This window comes from Anser brachyrhynchus (assembly GCF_964034855.1).
Source record: "Anser brachyrhynchus genome assembly, chromosome: Z".
Lineage (NCBI taxonomy): Eukaryota > Metazoa > Chordata > Aves > Anseriformes > Anatidae > Anser > Anser brachyrhynchus.
Window position 1 is genome coordinate 22,964,704 of NC_137697.1, and position 19,451 is coordinate 22,984,154.

The window sequence follows — 19,451 nt, forward strand, 5'->3', positions numbered from 1 at the left end:
CAACATCAATGGCATGTGTTATAATGGAGGGACCCAAATTGAACACTTTATTATTGACAGACTTGAAATTTTGTTATTTTCAAAGAGCAATGCATCAGTGATAAAGGAAGAAGTTGATTTTGCAAAGAGAATTGGGTAATAGGGAGGAAAACCTCAGAGAAGATCTGACAAAAAAGAAGGGGGGGGGGGGAAGAAGCAAGCAAGAATGAGAGGTAGAGAGTAACAATTATGTCTGAGAAATAAATAAATAAATAAAAAAAACTTACACAGCATTTAATTATGCACTGTTTCTCCTGTGGGTTTATATTCAACAAGTATCCAGCAGCCAAAAAGTAAAGTTCAGCCCTTTTTCCTGCCTCATCTGCACAGATCTAGCTGTTCCTTCATTTGGATCCAGGAGCTGAGCAGCTGGGCTACATAAGGGGAAAAAGGAGAAAAAAATAGTTCCCTTCACACTGTGGCCATTTGAACATGAGTGCTGCAGCAAATAGGAGGGAGGGGTAGAGGATCTGAGAAGTACACAGGGCAGTGGTTGTGACCTGGGAGGTACAAATATAATCCCTTGAGGGGCAGTTTATGCTGACTGAAGAGACATAGCATTATCCTGGAAGCTAAGTTCCTTCTGCACAATATTTAAGAGGAGCCGAGGAATAAACATGCAGGATTTCAATTTTGTTTCTCATCCAAGGTTGTATAATTGAACACTCCGAAGGATACCCAAACCTGCAAGGTTGAGGTGCTGAGTCACAGAACCACAGAATAGTTAGGGCTTGGAAGGAGGAACCTCTGGAGGCCATCTGGTCCAAACCTCTGGCCAAGCAGAGACACACAGAGCAGGTTGCCCAGTACCATGTCAAGGCAGCGTTTGAAGAGTGTGAATGAATGGATTGTGATGTGATAGTAAAGGTAACATATCAGGAGTCAGGGACAACCCACTTAAAAGACCTAGGATAGGTCAGATGGATAAAAACTGTCATCAGTGACGGAGATGGGTGCTAGCTGGAATTGTCACCTGGGAAGAGGGAGCTGGGGATGGAGTTCCCAGGTTAGATGGGAAAAGGAAGCATTAGCTGGGAAGCTCATGTGAGGAGTCACTTAGATATACAGTTACAGGCTTATATTTTTCTCAGTAAAAAAGAATGAAATTGCTGACAAAATGAGTTGGAGACCAGGTTCACCTTAAACTTTCCAGGTAAAATTCTTCTAATAAAACTTCTCATCTTCCTGCTTTGGAGGCAACTTGCTGAGAAGGAAAGAGGAAAATGGACATTATTTTTCTCAAAGGCAACACTGTTGTTTTATTTAGAGTACATTATATGAGTTTACAAGACAGTAAACTGTAGTTTGGGTTCATCTATTAATACCAATGAGTGAACTTTCTAATTGTTTGCATAGACTGTCTTGGAAATACTGGACATGGAAGCTAGTCTCTGCAGATGAGCAGTCACTGACATTTAATCCCTCTCTATTAAGCTACTTTAATGGCTGTTACTTTTTTTTCCCCTTCTGATTGTGAAATTAATATAGGATTTCCCTCGTTTAAGCCTACCTTTTTCCAGAGTAATTTCTTCCTGGCTATTTTTGTGTATTTTTTTTCTTGTGTTTCCATCACTAATAACTTTATTTGTTCTTTTTTCTCCCCTTGGTGCTCACTTGATGATGATTAATAGACAGTAATGGTATTGCTTCTCAGCCTTCATTTTGGCAAGTACAATATTTCCAGCACTTCCATTTGCTTCCTGTGCAATGGGCTCTTGACTCTCCTGTTTCTTTAGAAATACATCTGTGCACCTACTCCAGGCTCAAAGGATCCTGGACTGGGATAATGTAAGATATGAATGGTATTATAGTTGGGGCCATTATTGCCTTTGAGTACAGATGTTAATGTTTCTCTGCCCCTGCAGGAGAGATCTTTCCTGATGCCTCCTACAGTCCTATCTTGTTTGTATTGTGGCTGTACCACCATGCTATGACTATCTTCACCAGTACCCCAGGTTTATTCCCTCCCCTCTGGTGAAGCCATAAATATTCTCTTTGAAGTGTTTATCTTGTCCTCTATAGAGCTGTTACTTCCTAGGAACTTGAGACAGTCCAGTACAACACATTCCTTGCCTCTTCTGCTCCTCACTAAAAATACTTTTTGATACTGTCTGTATTTACTCTTCAGTTCCTTTTAAATCATAAGGTCAAGGTGGAGTTGTTGTCTCATCCAGGCATTGCTTTTGGTAGAGATTTATTTTCCCATAAAAGTTCCTTTTTCTTAATTTACCCTTTCTTCCACATTTTCTGTTGCTACTTCTTTCTGTGATTGTGTTTTCAATCAAAAGTAGTGGCCCTCTAACCTTCTTTTTGTGCATCATTGTATCATCCACAAGATCAAAATCTTGAAAAAATTCTCCCCTCTTCCCGCACCACCCCCCCAAAAAAAAAAAAAAAAAAATTTGTGTAACACCTGTAACACCTTCTGGTCTCACTGCTACCGGTTCTACTTTCACTATCACAAACAGCTCTGATCCTACCCAGGGTTTCTAGTAGTAGGCTCATCAGCAGTACTGTTTAAAATCTACAGGAATTTTATCCCCAAAAGAACAATGGTGGAAGGGGAAAGCAGAGGGCTGCTGGACCACAAGCACAGTTTCTTCCCCTCTAGAAAGTCATCAAGGCCAAAGAAATAGCAACTGGAGTTAGTGATCCATTTCAACTCTATGGCATACCTGCACCTCCATGCTGTTGCATACCAGGTTATATCTTAGATTTGCATAGATCAGTCTGTACCATCTCCTTTTCCAGAGACGGTATTCACTTGCTATCCAGCTTCTCCCACAAGTGATGGAAGAGTTCAGCCGAAGCCTGCAAAACAGCCCCACCTCTTTCCTGCAGATGATGGTGACCATCCTAACAGACCCCTTTCCTGAGGTGCAAACTGCTCATTAATCTTCCCTAAATTAATATCTGTGGTCTACAAAGGAGGTAGAGTTTGCATGTGCATTTGGTGGCACTGGGGATGTTACTGTATCCTACATATGTGAGAGCATCAAATTGTGATAAGTGATGCCAGTGTAACATTCTGTATCAGCCTGTAAAGAGAAGGGAGATCCTTTCTGCAGGCACGGAGTTAGCTAGCTTTTGCATTTGGAGTATCATCCACCATGTGCATCTGCTGGTGGTGCATTTCAGATCCTGCAGTCAGCAAAGACATTTCTCCTTGAATAATCAAGAGTATACCAGGCCCTGTATTCAATTTTCTCATACAGGAGCCATCACTGCTTCTCTCTCTCTCTCCCTCTTTTTTTTTTTTTTTCCATTCTCTTCCCTTTTCTCCCCTTCTTTTCATGCTTTCTGAAAAGAATACAGAGCAAACTCTTGCTCTGACTTTTGATAGCATTGGTTTCACTAATTGCAAGTGTCAGTACACAGATTATCCATTGTGGGTTATATGTGAATTCACAGATTATCCTATGAGTTATCCACTAACCTACTCTCAGTCCTTCCTGATAACTCTCTGAAGTGGCAGTCTTGCTTTCACCTGTACTTCTTTTCATTGAAATGTCTTGGATCAAAAGGTTGAGGTTCCCCCATGGCCAGGAGATCTGTATGCATATTTCTCTTCAGCTAGCTTCATGTGGTTTGGAATTTTTCAGTATACTATTCATAGACCAGGGATAGAGATAAAGAGCTATTAACAATAACACTTCTTGTTCTTCTTTTGTGGGTGTCTCATCACGAGTCATTCCATTGTGGCTAATATTCTCTATAACCTCTTCAACCCATCAAACCTCCTTCATCTCCAAGCTGGGGGATCTGTAATGATTTTATATTTTCCTGTGATTTTTCACATCCTACATTTGCTTTGGCAAATGAAGGATGCACCAAGTGTTGAAAATCTGCTCCTTCATAAACCTGATTGCATGAATGACAGACAGTCAGGGCTTCCTCAAATTCCTAATAACCCATTTGATTAAGTACAGAGATATTCAATACAGAACCATTTCAAACAAAAGTACACGTCAAAGCATGGACTGTAGTTATGAAAACAAACATAGATAATTGTCATTTCTGACACCAGATTCACTCTTGAAAATGATTACTGTAAACGTTTTGAAGGTTTTGTACCTAGCACCATTTGCTGTTTTTCTGAAAATCTAACAGAATATTTTATCTACCTAAGGCAGAATATTTTCATCTTTCCCAGGGCAAATTAAGACTACTTAAAATTCTAAAAAGTTACAGTTATAGCAATTCAGTTCTAATGATCTGTTTCTTTCTGACATTCAATTGTAGAGCTTAGCCAATCTGTTTGAATGACGTCAAATGAGAAGGATTTCAGGAGGTTCATGCTAATCACATTGTGATATTTAACCTCATTTGAAAGCAAATAGGAACTCTTGCTTTAATATTAAAATTTTCAGCACAGACAAACAGCTGGTTGTAAGCTCTTCGTGCTCTGTTAGAACAAGAGCTCTCAGCTGTTCCTCTAAAGTTCACTTTTAATTTGCTTTTGATAAAACTGATGAAGTCTTACAGCCAAGCCTGAAGACCTGACTTTACTCCTGCTGCCAACGACTAGTAAGCATCTGTGGCAAGACAATGTGCTTCCCTGTCTTCCTCAGCATGAAGCTAATGATTTAGAAAAAGGTAAATTACACAAGTGAGCAGAGTAGTCCTCACTTTTGCTGAAGGAATGCAACATGTTTCATACAGACTATGTCACTCATCATATGTCTGAGCCTTGTTTTGAAGGACTTGTGCAAGGCATATGTCTTGCTTTAATTCCTTGCTCAAAAGCATATTTTACCTTTAAATCTCAATTTAAGAAGCAAGGAAGCTTAACCTTAAGAAAACTGTTTTCTGTGTGAATAAAATTATGTAGGGGGAGTGAAAGAAAAAAAAAAAAAGATTTTTGAAAAGTTGACTACAACCTTTGAAATGAAAAACAATGCTTTCACTTTTTCTCCCTTAGAACATTTTCTCTCTGTGTTGTTTCTGAGTGTCATTAAACAATAATCAGCTAATTACATGTGATAGTACTGCTTTCTTTTCTTACTTGGTGATTACCTATCAATACCTGATTAGAGGTCAGCCATACCTTGTGTGTGTAATGATGAATCCTTGAGACAAACCTGTCAGTTGGCACACCATCTCTGGTTTCACCACATGAAGAAGAGGAAGCTTGTCTCCCATGCCGTGGATCCTTGCTAAGCACAGATGCAAAATAGTTTCCTACTCAGAAGACATGCAAGTACTGCCCCCAGGACACCATGATGTAGCAAAGTGTTGGTAAAGATCAAAATGGCAATGGTCGCTCTACAAACCCTGTGATTTACACCACAAATTCAGTCACCATTTTACCTGTGGCTCTAGCTTTGTGTTTGGTGAGGTCCTGGAGTTTTATAAGCTTTCCTTTTTAGTGTGCATATGACAGTTTTTAACCCCTAATTCTACAGAAAGAAACATGATATCTCTGGCTTGACAGCAGTGTATATGCTGTTCACAGCTTTCCCAGGCTCTTGGCTATCACGGAAGATGTGATATTTAAAAGATGTGAGCATGAGACAAAAACAGCATGCCTGTATTTCCACTGGTAGATTCTTCCTTTGTAATTTTTCCTGACAGAAGAACATAAACCTAAATATTAGATTTATATATATACTTCCGTATGGATGTATATATATATTTATGTGTATATTTATTTCACGAATATACTATATATATGTACATATGGAAGTACAGTTCTGTTTTTTGGCAGAAGTAAATGCAAAAGGAAACCACCACATAGGCTGAGAAGTCCTTATTTTTCTTCCCTTCCCTTCCCTTCCCTTCCCTTCCCTTCCCTTCCCTTCCCTTCCCTTCCCTTCCCTTCCCTTCCCTTCCCTTCCCTTCCCATCTCCCCTCCCCTCTTCTCATTTTTTTAAAGAAATTCTGGTAAATTTATTAACAGTCAGTTAAGGCAGAGATACTTCCACATTATTTAGGAAACTATCCCCTCTTTTGTGATTTCCCTGACTAAGCAACCCAAAACGTCACTGTAAACTATCAAAATGTTGTCACAACTATGTATTGCTTGAAATTTTTGCACCAATTCTTCCACAGGATTTGGAGTCTGGTAAGTAGGTAAGTAATCTCAATTTTCATTCTTTTAGTAAATAACCAAAACAGAATTTCTGACTGTAAAATTTGGAGAGAATACCTGGAAAATATAAATGCATGAGTTACAAGAAACCAAAAAAGAAATAAAAATAAAAATAAAAATTTTGAAGTTAAAACTCAAGATTTTCTCAGTGATCTTAAAACTTTGTGTTTAACTTCTGCTTATTAGTCACCTTATTTTTCTGCCCCATTCTGGTGTAGATTATTCTCAACAGTTTCAGGAAATTTCTCAGTAAAAATCCTGCACTTGTTATTCTCAATCAAATCATTTCATTCCTGCTTCTTTAGATTTTTTGTAGAATAAATTTAACTCGATTACTTCAGTTCAGTCATATATTCATGATTAGCATCTCGACCTCATAATGCTACAATATCTTCAAAGAAAAAAAGTAGCCCTGACTGAGTTCACAATTCTAGGTTTGCATAGATATCATCAAATTCACAGGCTGGGAACAGGTCTGTGAAATCTGATTTTGATGTTTGGATTGCCTCTGCTCTCATTCACTCTTAAACTTTCATATGTTCTCAAAGCCATTGGAATCAGTACCAGGTATGATATGGAAAGGAGACAGCATCTGCAGAGGTTGAAGTCATTTCTCATGCCCTAAGGTGCAAATTTTAATCAAAACTAGAACTGATAAATAAATGTCTATTGGCAAAATTGCACTGAATTACAGATAAGGGTGTGCAATATTCCTTGAGTCATTCCTTACCAATAAATCATGTCAGCCAAGGTTAATAGAAGGGGACAGAAGAGAAGAATAAAACTGGTTTGAATTCTGAGCTTTCACTTCATTAAAAATAACACATTTCAAACTAGAACAAAACAGATAATCTTGAAATTTCTGGTAAAATATCACTTTTTACTAGCAGCAGTATATGTGACTTGTAATGTGATATTATCTTTGTGGAGAATAGTCAGAGTTGTTAGTGTCATTGATTAACATCGGCCTTGGGCAAAGGGGAAGTTGAGCAGCTTGCTCCTGCTTATCTCTAGAAATAAATGATCCTTAGGGTGTCTTCCAAACCAAGCCATTCTATGATTCTATCCATGATTCTAAGATAATGAACTTAATGAAGTAAATGCTAAACATATGACTAGAGTACTCAAATCTCCATCCACATCAAGATAAACGCCATACAAGGGGAAGGGAACAGAAAAGGTTAGGATATAAAGGAAAAGAGGAAAGTGTAGAAACTGTTAGTGTTAGGAAAAGAGAATTAGGAAAAAAGAAGAGTGGGGGGTAGAAAGAAGAAATTTGAGACCTAGAAGACACAGCCAATGGGCTGTGCTTTTTCTCTTCCACCAAGACAAAGATACCTTCTTGGTAAGCTCTGTGCCTTCACTTTTCATTGAGGAATACGCAGTATAGCGTTTTTCTAGTGTTATTATCATATATCAGCACTACTGCAGTAACGTATTTATTTATCAATAGTAAGTCTCAATCTGCTATGTATGTTGCCTTATTAAATATTTGCAACTTTGCAAAACAGTCTCAGTGAAAGTCCTTAGCAGGGCTCTGAAAAAGACAAATGTTTGACTCTGATAAGCCATTTAACATGAAAAATTTTTATCATATACTATTGTTTCATATACAACTGCTTCTGCTATATTCTACATATTTCCATTAAAATTTTCATTTAAGTTTTCCTTTAAAATTTTCTGATATTAAAAAATCCATTTAAGAATATTAATAACAATTATGTTTGTGTTACACAACTTTTTTTTAAAACTTGTATGATTTCATAACTTTATTTTTGAGTAGCACAATTCTAGCAACTGGTTTGTGTGAAAACTGCCTTACAGGTTTGAACAGGATACAGGATAAGCATTGACCTTTCAAGTGAAATACTGATTGCAAAACAGACACAGTGGTCAAACCGTCCAGTGGAACATCCATTAAGTCCATTCTCAGTTGGACTTCCTAAAAAGTGCTTTTTCTGCGTGTGGACTGCTACCTTTTGACCTTGGTCTCCAGCCAGTTCTACTCTGCAACCTTTACACTGTGTTAGCTATTCCCTTTTCCCACCTGACCCTCATTAGCAGCAACTTTCTTCCTGTTTTGTAAGAGAAAAAGGAAATCTGCTCATCCAGCCTGATGCAGCCTAAGGTACTCATTGCCAATAAAACAGTCCAGCTTTAAAACAGTAGGGGAGTAGAAAAACACCAAGAACAACATAGAAGAAAATCTCAAGTGACAGAAAATTAGAAAATATGACAGAACACTGACTATTAAACTATGTTATATGCATAAATTCCAGCCTCTCATCCTCTCTTCCTTCTTCTTTATATGCCTGCTATGTAAGATGTATGTACCTTGGAGTACAGTGTTATGTTCAGGGACAAGATAGCCACAGCTTACAGACAGTGAGTTGACTGACCCCTTGCAGAAACCACCAAACTTCTACAGCTTGCAAAAATGTGAAGATCTGTAAATGTGGAACAGCTGGCAGATCTGCAGGTTCCCCTGGCCAAGAGCTCCTTTACTACTCCTCCCTTCCCCGCTGCTCCAAGTTTATCAAGCAAACCAGTTCTTCCCCTCCGTGCAATGTGTGTAGATTAGCCCCTGCCTTTGGTTCTTTTGGCAGCTTATAGAGGTTATTTTAACCTTTGTAACTTCTTCATTAGACATTTTTCAGAATATTTCTTCTTGATTCTAGTATAGAAAGGGCATGTATCTGAATTATATTTCATATAGAGCCAGAGTATTATTTCTTGCTCAGCTTTTTCTATAACAATTAACCTAGCCTATGCCCACACAGATAAGACGCTATTGTGTTCAAGTTATAAAATTAAAACATGCAGATAAATAAATAAAAAAAAAAGAAAGAAAGGCAAGTAAGGGCTGTTTTCATCAACACAGTTATTTCAGTGTGTACTATATGGAAGATGAAAGAAAAGTATTACAGAAGATATGAATTACATAAGCTTTGGATAGCAGTCATGAATAGCTCAGTGTTTCTACATGTGGGTAGTCTGCAAGATCTGAATCTTCAAAAAACAGCAGAAGTAAGGAGGATGATTTTGCAAAGTATGTTTAACATATAGGGAAAAAGTGAAAATTATACTGGAAAAATACCATTGTAAATTAATTTGGATCTGCTAGCCTATGGGGGAAAACAAATTGAAGGAAGAACATCCATAAGTATTTGGAACAAGGAAGTACGAAACGAAGGCGGTCCGGGAAATGGCCCTGAGCATGGCTTTGACCCTCCTGGGCAAGGCAACCTCTGCTTTCGTCTGTCTGCTGGAATGCCTTTGGGAGACTTGGAGTATGTAAAACCGATGGCTGAAAAAGAAAGATACAAATGGAGAGCTCTAAAGATGGAGAGCCCAATTTTTGTCTCCATTACAATGTTGAGCCTTAAGGATGAAGCATTACCTCAACAGTTTCACTAGTGGAGCATAGCAAATCACCATGACACATATCTATTACATTTTGAAGGTGTTTAATTGCCCAAATAAGATGTTTAATTAATTAAATAAAAGTGTTTAATTAAACAACTGGATTGTTTAATTAACCTTGCAATGACAAGTGGCTTAGTCTCTTTTATAGTTGAAAGGTGTCTAGAATCCTAAGCTCCAATTTCATTGAAAATTACACTCTCATGAGAGAAAATAACTAAAATTGAGACTGAAATGATACAACTCCTTGATTGTTCAGCCTTTTATATACCCTTTCAAAATAGAGGCCACGTTTCTGGAAATTTTCTTAAGGTGGTTTATTAGCTGGGACAGATAACAACACTGATGCAATAGCTTCTATTTTACTACTTGATATAAAGTACTGCATCCTGAACATGATGTTCATTTGGTGATGTTTTTACCACCTTGCAGTGAAACTTTTTTGTCCTTCCCCACACGGTGTGAACCAACTTTCACTGCCACAAGAGAGTGCCTGTGTGATAACTGTGACTGGTGGACACTGATAACTCTGCAAGGGAGGAACAGGCTTCTTCTGAAAGCAACTGGAGAAGGGACAAACTTTCACCTTACAAATTCTAGCCAGATGTGCCTGCAGAAAGACATCAAGTCAGTAGGTCTTGAGTCTTACGTGATGGCAACTCCTACCTGGGCAAGTGGCTGAATGTGAAAGGTGCACGCACCTATGCAAGTTATCTTCGCACCACCTCCCTGCTGAGCTGCAGCAGATCACGCATGCTTGCCTAACCCACCCTTTCCTCCTGGTGTACCAGTTCAAGGAGATGCTTGGACATGCAGTAGAAACACAGAGCACACAGGTGCTCAGTTAGCTTCTCCATCCCTATGTGCTGTCAGTTTGACAAACCACAGCAACTCCATGACATCCTTCATTGTCACCTTGTCTTGACAAGACCAAGACAGCAAGCAGGGTGATAGCTTCTCTCTGCAACTCTGCAGACAGAACAGAGTGCAGCAGGTGTTGTCTCTGAATGTCCATTTCCCTCTCATGTCAAAGTCTGTATAAATATGACATGAGTATGTCTAGATATGGATCTGTCACACACACTCTGTATCATAGAATCATAGAATGGTTTGGACTGGAAGGGTTCTTAAAGATCATTTAGTTCCAACCCCCCTGCCATAGGCAGGGACACCTCACTAGGCCAGGTTGCCCAGGGCCTTGTCCAACCTAGTCTTGAACACCCCCAGGGATGGGGCATCCACAGCTTCTCTGGCAACCTGTTCCAGTGCCTCACCACCCTCTGAGTGAAGAATTTCCTCCTAACATCTAATCTAAATCTCCCCTCTTTTAGTTTAAAGCCATTCCCACTTGTCCTGTCGCTGTCTGCCTGAGCAAAAAGTTGCTCTCCATCTTTTTTGTAAGCCCATTTTAAGTACTGAAAAGCTGCAATGAGGTCACGTCAGAGCCTTCACTTCTTTAGGGTGAACATCCCCAGCTCTCTCAGCCTTTACTCACAGGAGAGGTGCTCCAGCCCTCTGATTATCTTTGTGGCCCTCCTCTGGACCCATTCTAACACTCCACACCATTCTTGTGCTGGGGACCCCATACCTGGGTGCAGCACTCTGGGTGGGTCCTCACAAGGGCAGAGCAGAGGGGCACAATCCCCTTCCTCCATCTGCTGGCCACTCCTCTTTTGATGCAGCCCAGGATGCAGTTGGCCTTCTGGGCTGCAAGCACACACTGCTGGTTCATGTCGAGATTTTCATCCACCAGAACCCCCACGTCCTTCTCCGCAGGGCTGCTCTCAGTGAGTTCTTCTCCCAGTCTGTCCTCATGTCTGGGACTGACCTGACCCAGGTGCAGCACCTTGCACTTGGCCTTGTTGAACTTCATTAGGTTCACATGGGCCCAGTTATGTAGCTCATCCAGGTCCCTTTGGATGGCATCCCTTCCTTCTGTTGTACCAGCTGCACCACTCAGCTTGGTGTCATCTGCAAACTTGCTGAGGGTGCACATGATCCCACTGTCTATATTGTTGATAAAGATATTAAACAGTAACGGTCCCAGGACAGAACCCTGAGGGACACCACTTGTCGACAGTCTCCACCTGGACAGAGTCATTGACCACTATCCTTTGGGTGTGACCCCCAAGCCAATTCCTTATCCAGTTAATGGCCCACCCATCAAATCCGTATCTCCCCAGTTTGGAGATCAGGATGTCATGTGGGACCGCACCAAAAGCCTTGCAGAAGTCCAGGCAGATGACATTGGTTGGTCTTACCTTGACAACTGATACAGTCACTCCATCACACAAGGCCACCAGCTTGGTCAGGCACTGTTTACCCATGGTGAAGCCATGCTGGCCGTCTTGGATCACCTCCTTGTCCTGCATGTGCCTTGACATTGCTTGCAGGAGGATTCATTCCATGCTCTTGCCAGGCACAGAGGCGAAGCTCACTGGGTCCTCCTTTCTACCCTTTTTAAAAATGGGAGTGATGTTTCCCTTTTTCCAGTGTACTCCATGTCTGTCATTACCAGTTCACCCTTCTCGTCCATCAGCGGGGGTACAATCTCCTTGGTCTTTCTTTTCTGAGCAATGTACCTATAGAAACCCTTCTTGCTATTCTTTGCATCCCTTGCAAAGCTCAGTTCCATCTGTGTATGCCTATCCTAGCTTTGAGAAAACTTTAAGATCAGGCTTGTGAGTTCATCTTCAAGGGCTGCTGGAACACAGCTTCCAGAAACTGTGCAGGTTCACAGCATGGATGGTGAGGATCCAGAGGCGGGGATTTTAGCCGTGGCGGGTGCGGATCGCTAAAGGCAGGTGGAGGCTGGAGCAAGCTGGCGGTTTTGAAGCAGGATCAGAGCTCCTGACCAGCATGGTGACACAGGCTTCAATCCGGGACAGCTGGGTGAGGACAAGTGCATACCTGGAGAGGCAACAGGATCTCAGTTCGACCTTTCAGGGACATGCCAAGCATGCAGCACTCAGCACTGAGAACCAGGTTGCTATTGCAATCCAAAATCTGCTAACCACTTCTCCAGCTGAAAGAAATGACTAGAAACCTGCAGCAGTGGCAATGAACGAAGCACAAGCATGAGAGAGGGAGCTTTACTGAGCAGTTATCATTTCTATTCATCCATGAGCAGGCAAGACAATGCATTTCCCAAAATACCAGAAGGTTTTCTGCAAGATAGCTCAAGCCAGAGAGGTAAGCAGATAAACAATATCTGATTCCCAAGTTGCATTATGTGAAAATATAAGAAGGAAAGATTTGACATTGTACAGATAGAGATCAGAGGCTCAAGATACCTAGGTGGAACTGTACAACAGTTTTGTGCATCCGAGGCACTCTGGAGATTTGGTGCATTTGGGCACGTCTGTGAATTGCTACTGTATAAGCTGATCCTGAGATATTAGTCTGCGATGTCCTCACACAAGAGATTCAAAAGAGTAGTATTAGCCTAATAAATCACTGCGGCAATGATTTCCTTGTCAGCATAATTAAACAGAGAAAACACAGTACAAGAAACTATGTGTGACCATGAGTTTCGGGAAACTACGTGCAAACGTGAGTTTTGGACATCCAGATCATAGAAAATCTATGGGCAACAGAATACGGCCAGAAGAACTTGTGAGAAGGCACTGGAGAGCACTTGGCTTGCTTCGCCTGGTTTATCATATCAGCTGCAGGTTTTGTTGGCACTTGCTCATGCCCTTATCGGCTCTTGAGGCCACACCGCTCTCCTCCGGTGCTGTGCAGGTGACTGCAGCAGGCTGCCCAGAGGATGGGGTTATTTTGGCTTTGGCACAGCTGTGCTCTGAAAGGAAGGCTGCCCCGAATGACTTTTCATTTTTATTGTGATTTAAGAGTGGCTCACCTCAGAAAAATCCTGTCCAGTGATGATGTTTTTACAGGGTTTGTTCTTGGTGTTGACCTTTTGATAGACCCTCAAGCTAGAAAGTCTTCACAGACCCTCTGAAAACTAAAGAAGCACTGATGGTAGCTGGAGTTAAAATTAATTGCACCTTATCAGAATGCATGGCAGCTTTGCACCAGCTGCTGTTCCTTGTGGTTTGTTGTAAATGACATTTGGACAAAGCTGGGGTAGAAAATTGCAGCGCTAGTAGAGCAGTCACGAAATGCCACATGAGATACCATAGAGCTGTTATGAGAGGTAGAGTGAGGCTGCGTGCCATGGTGAGACAAAGATGACCGGGTACTTCCAGGACTCCTGGATGGACAGAAATGTCCTCAGTGGCCAGTCTCCTCCTGGCCAGTGGAAGACAGGGGTCTTGAGTCTCCCCTGGAAGAGCCTGTGAAGAGCTCCCCCACCAGAGCTACAGGCAGTCTCGCCAGCAGCATGAGCTGGAGCCTTTCTTGTCCTGTCAAAATTCTTGTTGTCATTTGTCATCACCCATACATAACCCACCGCACGGATTATCATGCAGCAGCTCTTGCATTAAACTCAGTAATACCATAAAGATTTGAGTCTGAGACTATGTTTTGGAACGGTCCCCTGCTCTGATTTGCTCACTGTCTGCAATGAAGATTTTACTACACAGCTGGGCATGGTCAGATTAATTTCTCCAGTGATGAAAATATTTAAAAATATAATTGATAATGTTACAAATAAGGTAGCATTAATAGACAAGTGAAGTTCTGATTATGAAGTTTGCTACCTCCTCTCAAAAATTAATGAGTATACTCTCCAGGGGAGAATCCATGGATTTGGCTAATTCCAAAAAAATAATTTTTGCACTGGAGGTAGCAGTATTTAGGCCTAAAATCTGTGTTGTCATTTCTGATATATATACATATATATACACACACACACATATGTACGTGTGTATAAATATACATATATATACACATGTATGTATATTTATACACACATATACGTATATGTATATATATATATCAGTAAGCATCTCTTTGAATTTTAGATGTTTAATTATAATCAGAAAATAAGTCCAGGTGTTTCTGCATAGGTTTAAGAACTGAACCTTTTGAAAATCAGTTGGAAAGTCAATGAAAATTGCTGGAAGAAAGAAGAGAATAGCAAAAAAAAAAAAAAAAAAGAATCATCTTATGATTTAAGTTGCATACAAAGTATGAGATTTTCTGTATGCCTATGTCACCTATGTCTTTTTTTTTTACATTATACAGTTTTCATTTTTGTTTGCACTTTATATGTTAAATTCATTGATGATATCATGTTGCAAGCTAGAAATCTATCCTTTATTCAAAGGACTGATAAAAATATCAAGGCAGTTGAATAATCTGTCAAAGACAGAATAACACCAAAACCCACTGAGATATGAAAATGCATGATTATGAAAGAAGTATGTTTTCCCATCAAACTTTTAAGGTGAAGTTATGAGCAGTGTTTTGTGCTGCTTTCTTTTTTATTAGGACGGACAGATATGGAGGTTGTCCTTCATGAACCAGCAAAGTGTATAAACCACTGCAAATTGTAGCATGTAATGAACGCAGCAGTCCAGTAAGCACTCCAGAGATAACAGTGGCAAAGAACTGGTTCAGGAAGTTTCTGTTTCTTTCCTGTTAGTAGGTTTCAGATAACAAATTAATCTCAAAAGAGATTATGACTATCTTGAAGAGTTAATGAGTATCTTAAAATTGTCTGCTTGTCCAAGGCCAATTGTCTGCTGTCCAATTGTCTGCTGTCCAAAGGGCAATTGATCCTGCAGTATATAAATCACTGATGCGTGAAGATGAGAAGCAGATCTGAGACAGACAGCAAACAAATAACACATGGGAGCTCAGTGCTGTGTTTGTGGGGAAAGATGAAGAAGTTTGTTTTTTGCTTCATTCGTGTTTCTGTGCTCTTGCTCAGTTTCTCCATCATTTGTCTGGGAGTCCTTTGCATTTACACCAGTTCCTCTGTGTGCAGATGCGGGAACAACAAGCTGGTTGTTTATTTCCTCTTAGCTGTGGGGCTCTTGCTCCTTGTGGCTGGCATTTTCTGGAGCACAGTCCATGAAGCCATGAAATATAGGGGCTTCAGCAGCATCTTCATGAGAAATCTCAGCCTTAGAGAGCTCCGTGTCAGCACCATAGACAGGTATGTGTTACAGTACTGGTACCAATGCATGGGGGGAGAGACGCTGTTTTTTAAATGTACTCTGAGAAGAGAAAAGCAATACAAGGTTTTCATAAAAAAAAAAAATCCATCTTAGTATATTGTGATGGAGGGAAATTTTACATTTTTATATTTTTTTATTTTTTTTAGAACAGACGTCAATCTGTGTAATACACACCAGTGCATAATGTAAGGCTTATTCTTGAAAACAGGACAGGTTGCGCGGAATGGTGCAAATCCATTCATGGGGAGAGCAGGTGCAACTGCACTGACATCAGTGGAGATCCCAGGGGAACCTCTCTAGTTTCACCCCACCAGACAGCTCAGGATGTGCTGCTGCAGGCTGTGTTCTCATAGGGCTTGTTCTAGCCACATTGCTCAATGGTGTGTGCAATGAGCTGCAGCTTCCCATATGGCCCTAGCCAACGTTTTCTTGCATGATTGTCCCTGCTATTTCTGAGTGAAGTCTGGTGCTCTGAGAGAGAGAGTTTCTTAAACTGATTGGTGCGAGGCCTGACAAAGTTTTTAACACGGTCACTGCATACAGATTACTTTCCCCAGACTGTTGAGGAAACCGCATCAGAAACACTGGCAATGGGTGCTCTGAAAGCACTCCAGGTACAACATTTAGCACATTTTGGTGAGATAAGCAGGAACACGCAATGCATATTTTAAAAGTGTGGAAAACAATGATTATTGTAATAATAAATAACTTACTAATTTAACGTACTCCAGACAATGACCTCTCTTTTTTTTTTTTTTTTTTTTTTTTCCAAATCAAGCTTTTCTCTGGCACTTTGCTGAAATACTTACATGTGTAAGAGTCTGTATGCCAGGGGTGGGAACTCCCATGGTGAAGGCTCTTGTTTCTCTGAATTTTGTGTTTTAATAAAAGATTTTGGAGAAAGACACAGGTAATGACCCCAGCTATGCTGGCTCTTTTGTACTTACATATTGCACTGACCCAGCCCTGCTTAGGTTTCCACCTACAGCTTAAGCCTCAGCTAAACTCTGGAAACACAGCAGACATCACCAAGCCCCCTGAGACAAATCATGTTTCACCTCCACATGCTTCATGTTGGCTTGCTGTGTTTTCAGGCCGGACTTCTACCCGCCATCCTACGAGGACAGCACAGATCCTGCAAAGCAGACCTTCCCATTGCCAGCAGTCTCCACACCGAAGGAGCAAGAAGTCATCGACATCCCCCCGCCGCTGTACAGCGAGCGCAGCACGGAGTCCGCCGGCGAAAATAACGAGGGAGAGCAGCCCCCACCCTACGCATTAGCTGCTGGCCAGGACTCGAGCCCAGGGGGGGAGCCAAATACTGGTGCACCCACTCAAGAAGATGTTTGCTGACAGCATGGAGGCTGCCAAGGGACCTCAGAGAGAGTAGGGGAGACATGGACAGAGGTGTGTGTCGGTGCTGCCTGACGCTGCACCACAAGGCCGCCCCAGAAAAGCACTGACCATCCTGGTGTTTGGGTGAAGTTGGAAGGGTGTATGTAAAAAGTTGCTCTGTGTTTCAAAGCAGCAGGAGGGTCTCCATCCTGCAGGGGTTTGCTGAGCGAGGAGGTACCTCCCGTCGTGGTCACCGTGCTCATTCAGCTGGGAACAGACACCCCAGCACAACGCTCTGTGTGGCCACTCAGCCTGCAGGGCTCGGAGCTGCCACAATGCTTACAAGAGAGCAAACAAGCTGTCCACAGCATTCAGAAAACCAGGCGGTAAGGTGCATATCAGAGATGTGCTTCGTTGTTACTGCACAGCCTGAGGGAAGCACCCACTGGGGACTGCTGCTCCCCTGGTGCATCAAGGACAGACCCCATCCCTCCCCCCATGCGTGAGGGTTTGCTGCTCTGACGGTCTGTGCCTTAAAATGCTGCGTGAAATTGCAGATTCTTTGGGAAAAAATGTAACAGTAAATGGGTCTGAGAGCCAGAGTCAGTCGCTGTCAAGGTCAATCAGAAATCATCTATCGGTTTCATTGGAACTATAATAATAGTGCAGTTTTAAAGCTTGATACCAAAGCTATTCTACCCAAAAGGCACAATGGGCTTCGCTGGTGTCTGAGATTTTCAGCTGGATACAGAAATATGCCTGCAAGACTGCCATTCTTACAGAATTGAAGGATATACTGTGTTGCTCCATTGAGAATCATACTCAACAGAAAAAAAAAAGACACCACTGCTTAATATTTTGTTTTTTGAAATGGCCATAAATGAAAAGCCCAACTAGCTACTTTCATTTTCATAAAACGTCTTATTGTTTTTCTGCCTCTCATACAACAGAGGTACTATTGAGATAGGAACTGACGTACTGTATCTTAGAAAAGTCAACGTCACAGGCAATAGGAGTAATTTCCTATGCTGCTAGGTGGATGCTAGTCATGGAGCTTTGTGCTGCTATTAATCTTAAAATGTCTTCTGCCTTACAAGGAGTTTTGGCTGTAAATCCTCATTTGTGTTTTTCTAACATTATCTGACTAGCAAAACCCATTAATTCATGAGCTTTTGTCTGGAATTTTTAACATTTACAGTAATTGAGTATTTTTGTAACATATGTCTTTGAAGCTACTTGTTTTATTTTGGGGTAATAATAGCAGGTATTTTACTATGGATTTCATAATAAATTTTGTATTTAAAACCAATACCATGTCATGTATTTACTTATATGATACAAGATGTTCATGATTCAAGAAAAGCATACAGTAGGAAACCTTAGTACACATCTTAACTGCTAAAGGACAACCCTCTTTATGCCCACAGCTCCTCAAAGGGAATGGACAACTGTGGCAGGGAAACCTGCTCAGGCTCATTCTTCGGAGCTGTCTCTAAACACAGTTGCTTCCGCCGCTGCTTATTCAAGAGCTGTGAGAACTAAAAGGTGGGTCCTGTATCCTGTTTATGATACAAGTGGCCCCATGGTTAGGGAAAGAGTACCGGAAAGAGGACAGGCTTGGACTCATCCTTCCTCTGTAACATGGTTCCTTCCTTCCGCAAAATCACAGACAAAAGTTTGCATCCAGTCCACTGTAGTCTGTAATTCCAAATAACAAGAAAACTTTATGGAGGTTCACCCATTTGGACCTTCAACAGTGACTACAACTGGAGCCTTGTTTTTGGTTGCAAAAGCAGCTAATCAGAAGAGCTTCCAGATGCCCATATGCCACAAGAGAAAAAGTTTAACATTAAGTTTGCATTTACATTAGAAATGCAAAGCATATTGTTGGTGGTAATAATGGTTAAGTCCAGAGAAGTGAGGAATTTTTTCTTCCAAAGAACTTCGTCTCTTATGGGAAGGACCTTTAAACCTTCAGTTGATGTAAGGAGAAAGGAAATCAGGACAAAATAATGTGGAGAAACTGCAGGGAAAGGAATATCCATGCAAGGCAAGTGGAGGAAGAGGAATGTGTTAAAAAAATCAGATATTTTTTAAAAGTCTCTGAGAAAGATAAAAACAGACAAAAGATTTTATCATTATGTAGAGATTTTCCTAAGTTACTGAGAAGCTGCACAGCACAGTAAAAGCCAGAGCACTGCACATTATTTCCAAAACATCTGGAGTGAGGATGTCATGTGTCAAGTGACCCTGATACAGTCAGTACTACATTCAGCTTACATCCTGACAAAACTCAGACACAAAAAGGAAGTGCACAAGAGGTGGAAGCAGGGACAGGTAACCCACAAGGAATAAGAGATGCTGTCTGATCATGCAGGGATGGGATTAGGAAGGCCAAAGCGTATAAGGTGTTGAATCTGGTGAGGAACAAGAAGGACAAGAAACGTTTCTACAGGTACAGTTGGTGACAAAGA

The 19,451-nt window shown here is 41.1% G+C and overlaps 1 protein-coding gene across 1 annotated transcript; it reads left to right on the forward strand.

Moving 5' to 3' along the window:
* The first annotated feature begins 5,972 nt into the window (after positions 1–5,972).
* Positions 5,973–18,286, forward strand: TMEM252 (transmembrane protein 252). The gene is made up of 2 exons (XM_080572970.1): positions 5,973–15,734; positions 16,695–18,286. Exons 1-2 carry the CDS (start codon positions 15,271–15,273, stop codon positions 16,993–16,995), a joined length of 765 nt encoding a protein of 254 aa, XP_080429096.1. The 5' UTR covers positions 5,973–15,270; the 3' UTR covers positions 16,996–18,286.
* The last annotated feature ends 1,165 nt before the right edge of the window (positions 18,287–19,451 follow it).

Coding starts and splice junctions, on each gene's coding strand:
- TMEM252 (XM_080572970.1), top strand. CDS start 15,271: ATGAGAAGCAGATCTGAGACAGACAGCAAACAAATAACACATGGGAGC. Junction 15,735..16,694: donor AAAAAAAAAAATCCATCTTA/GTATATTGTGAT, acceptor AGACAAATCATG/TTTCACCTCCACATGCTTCA.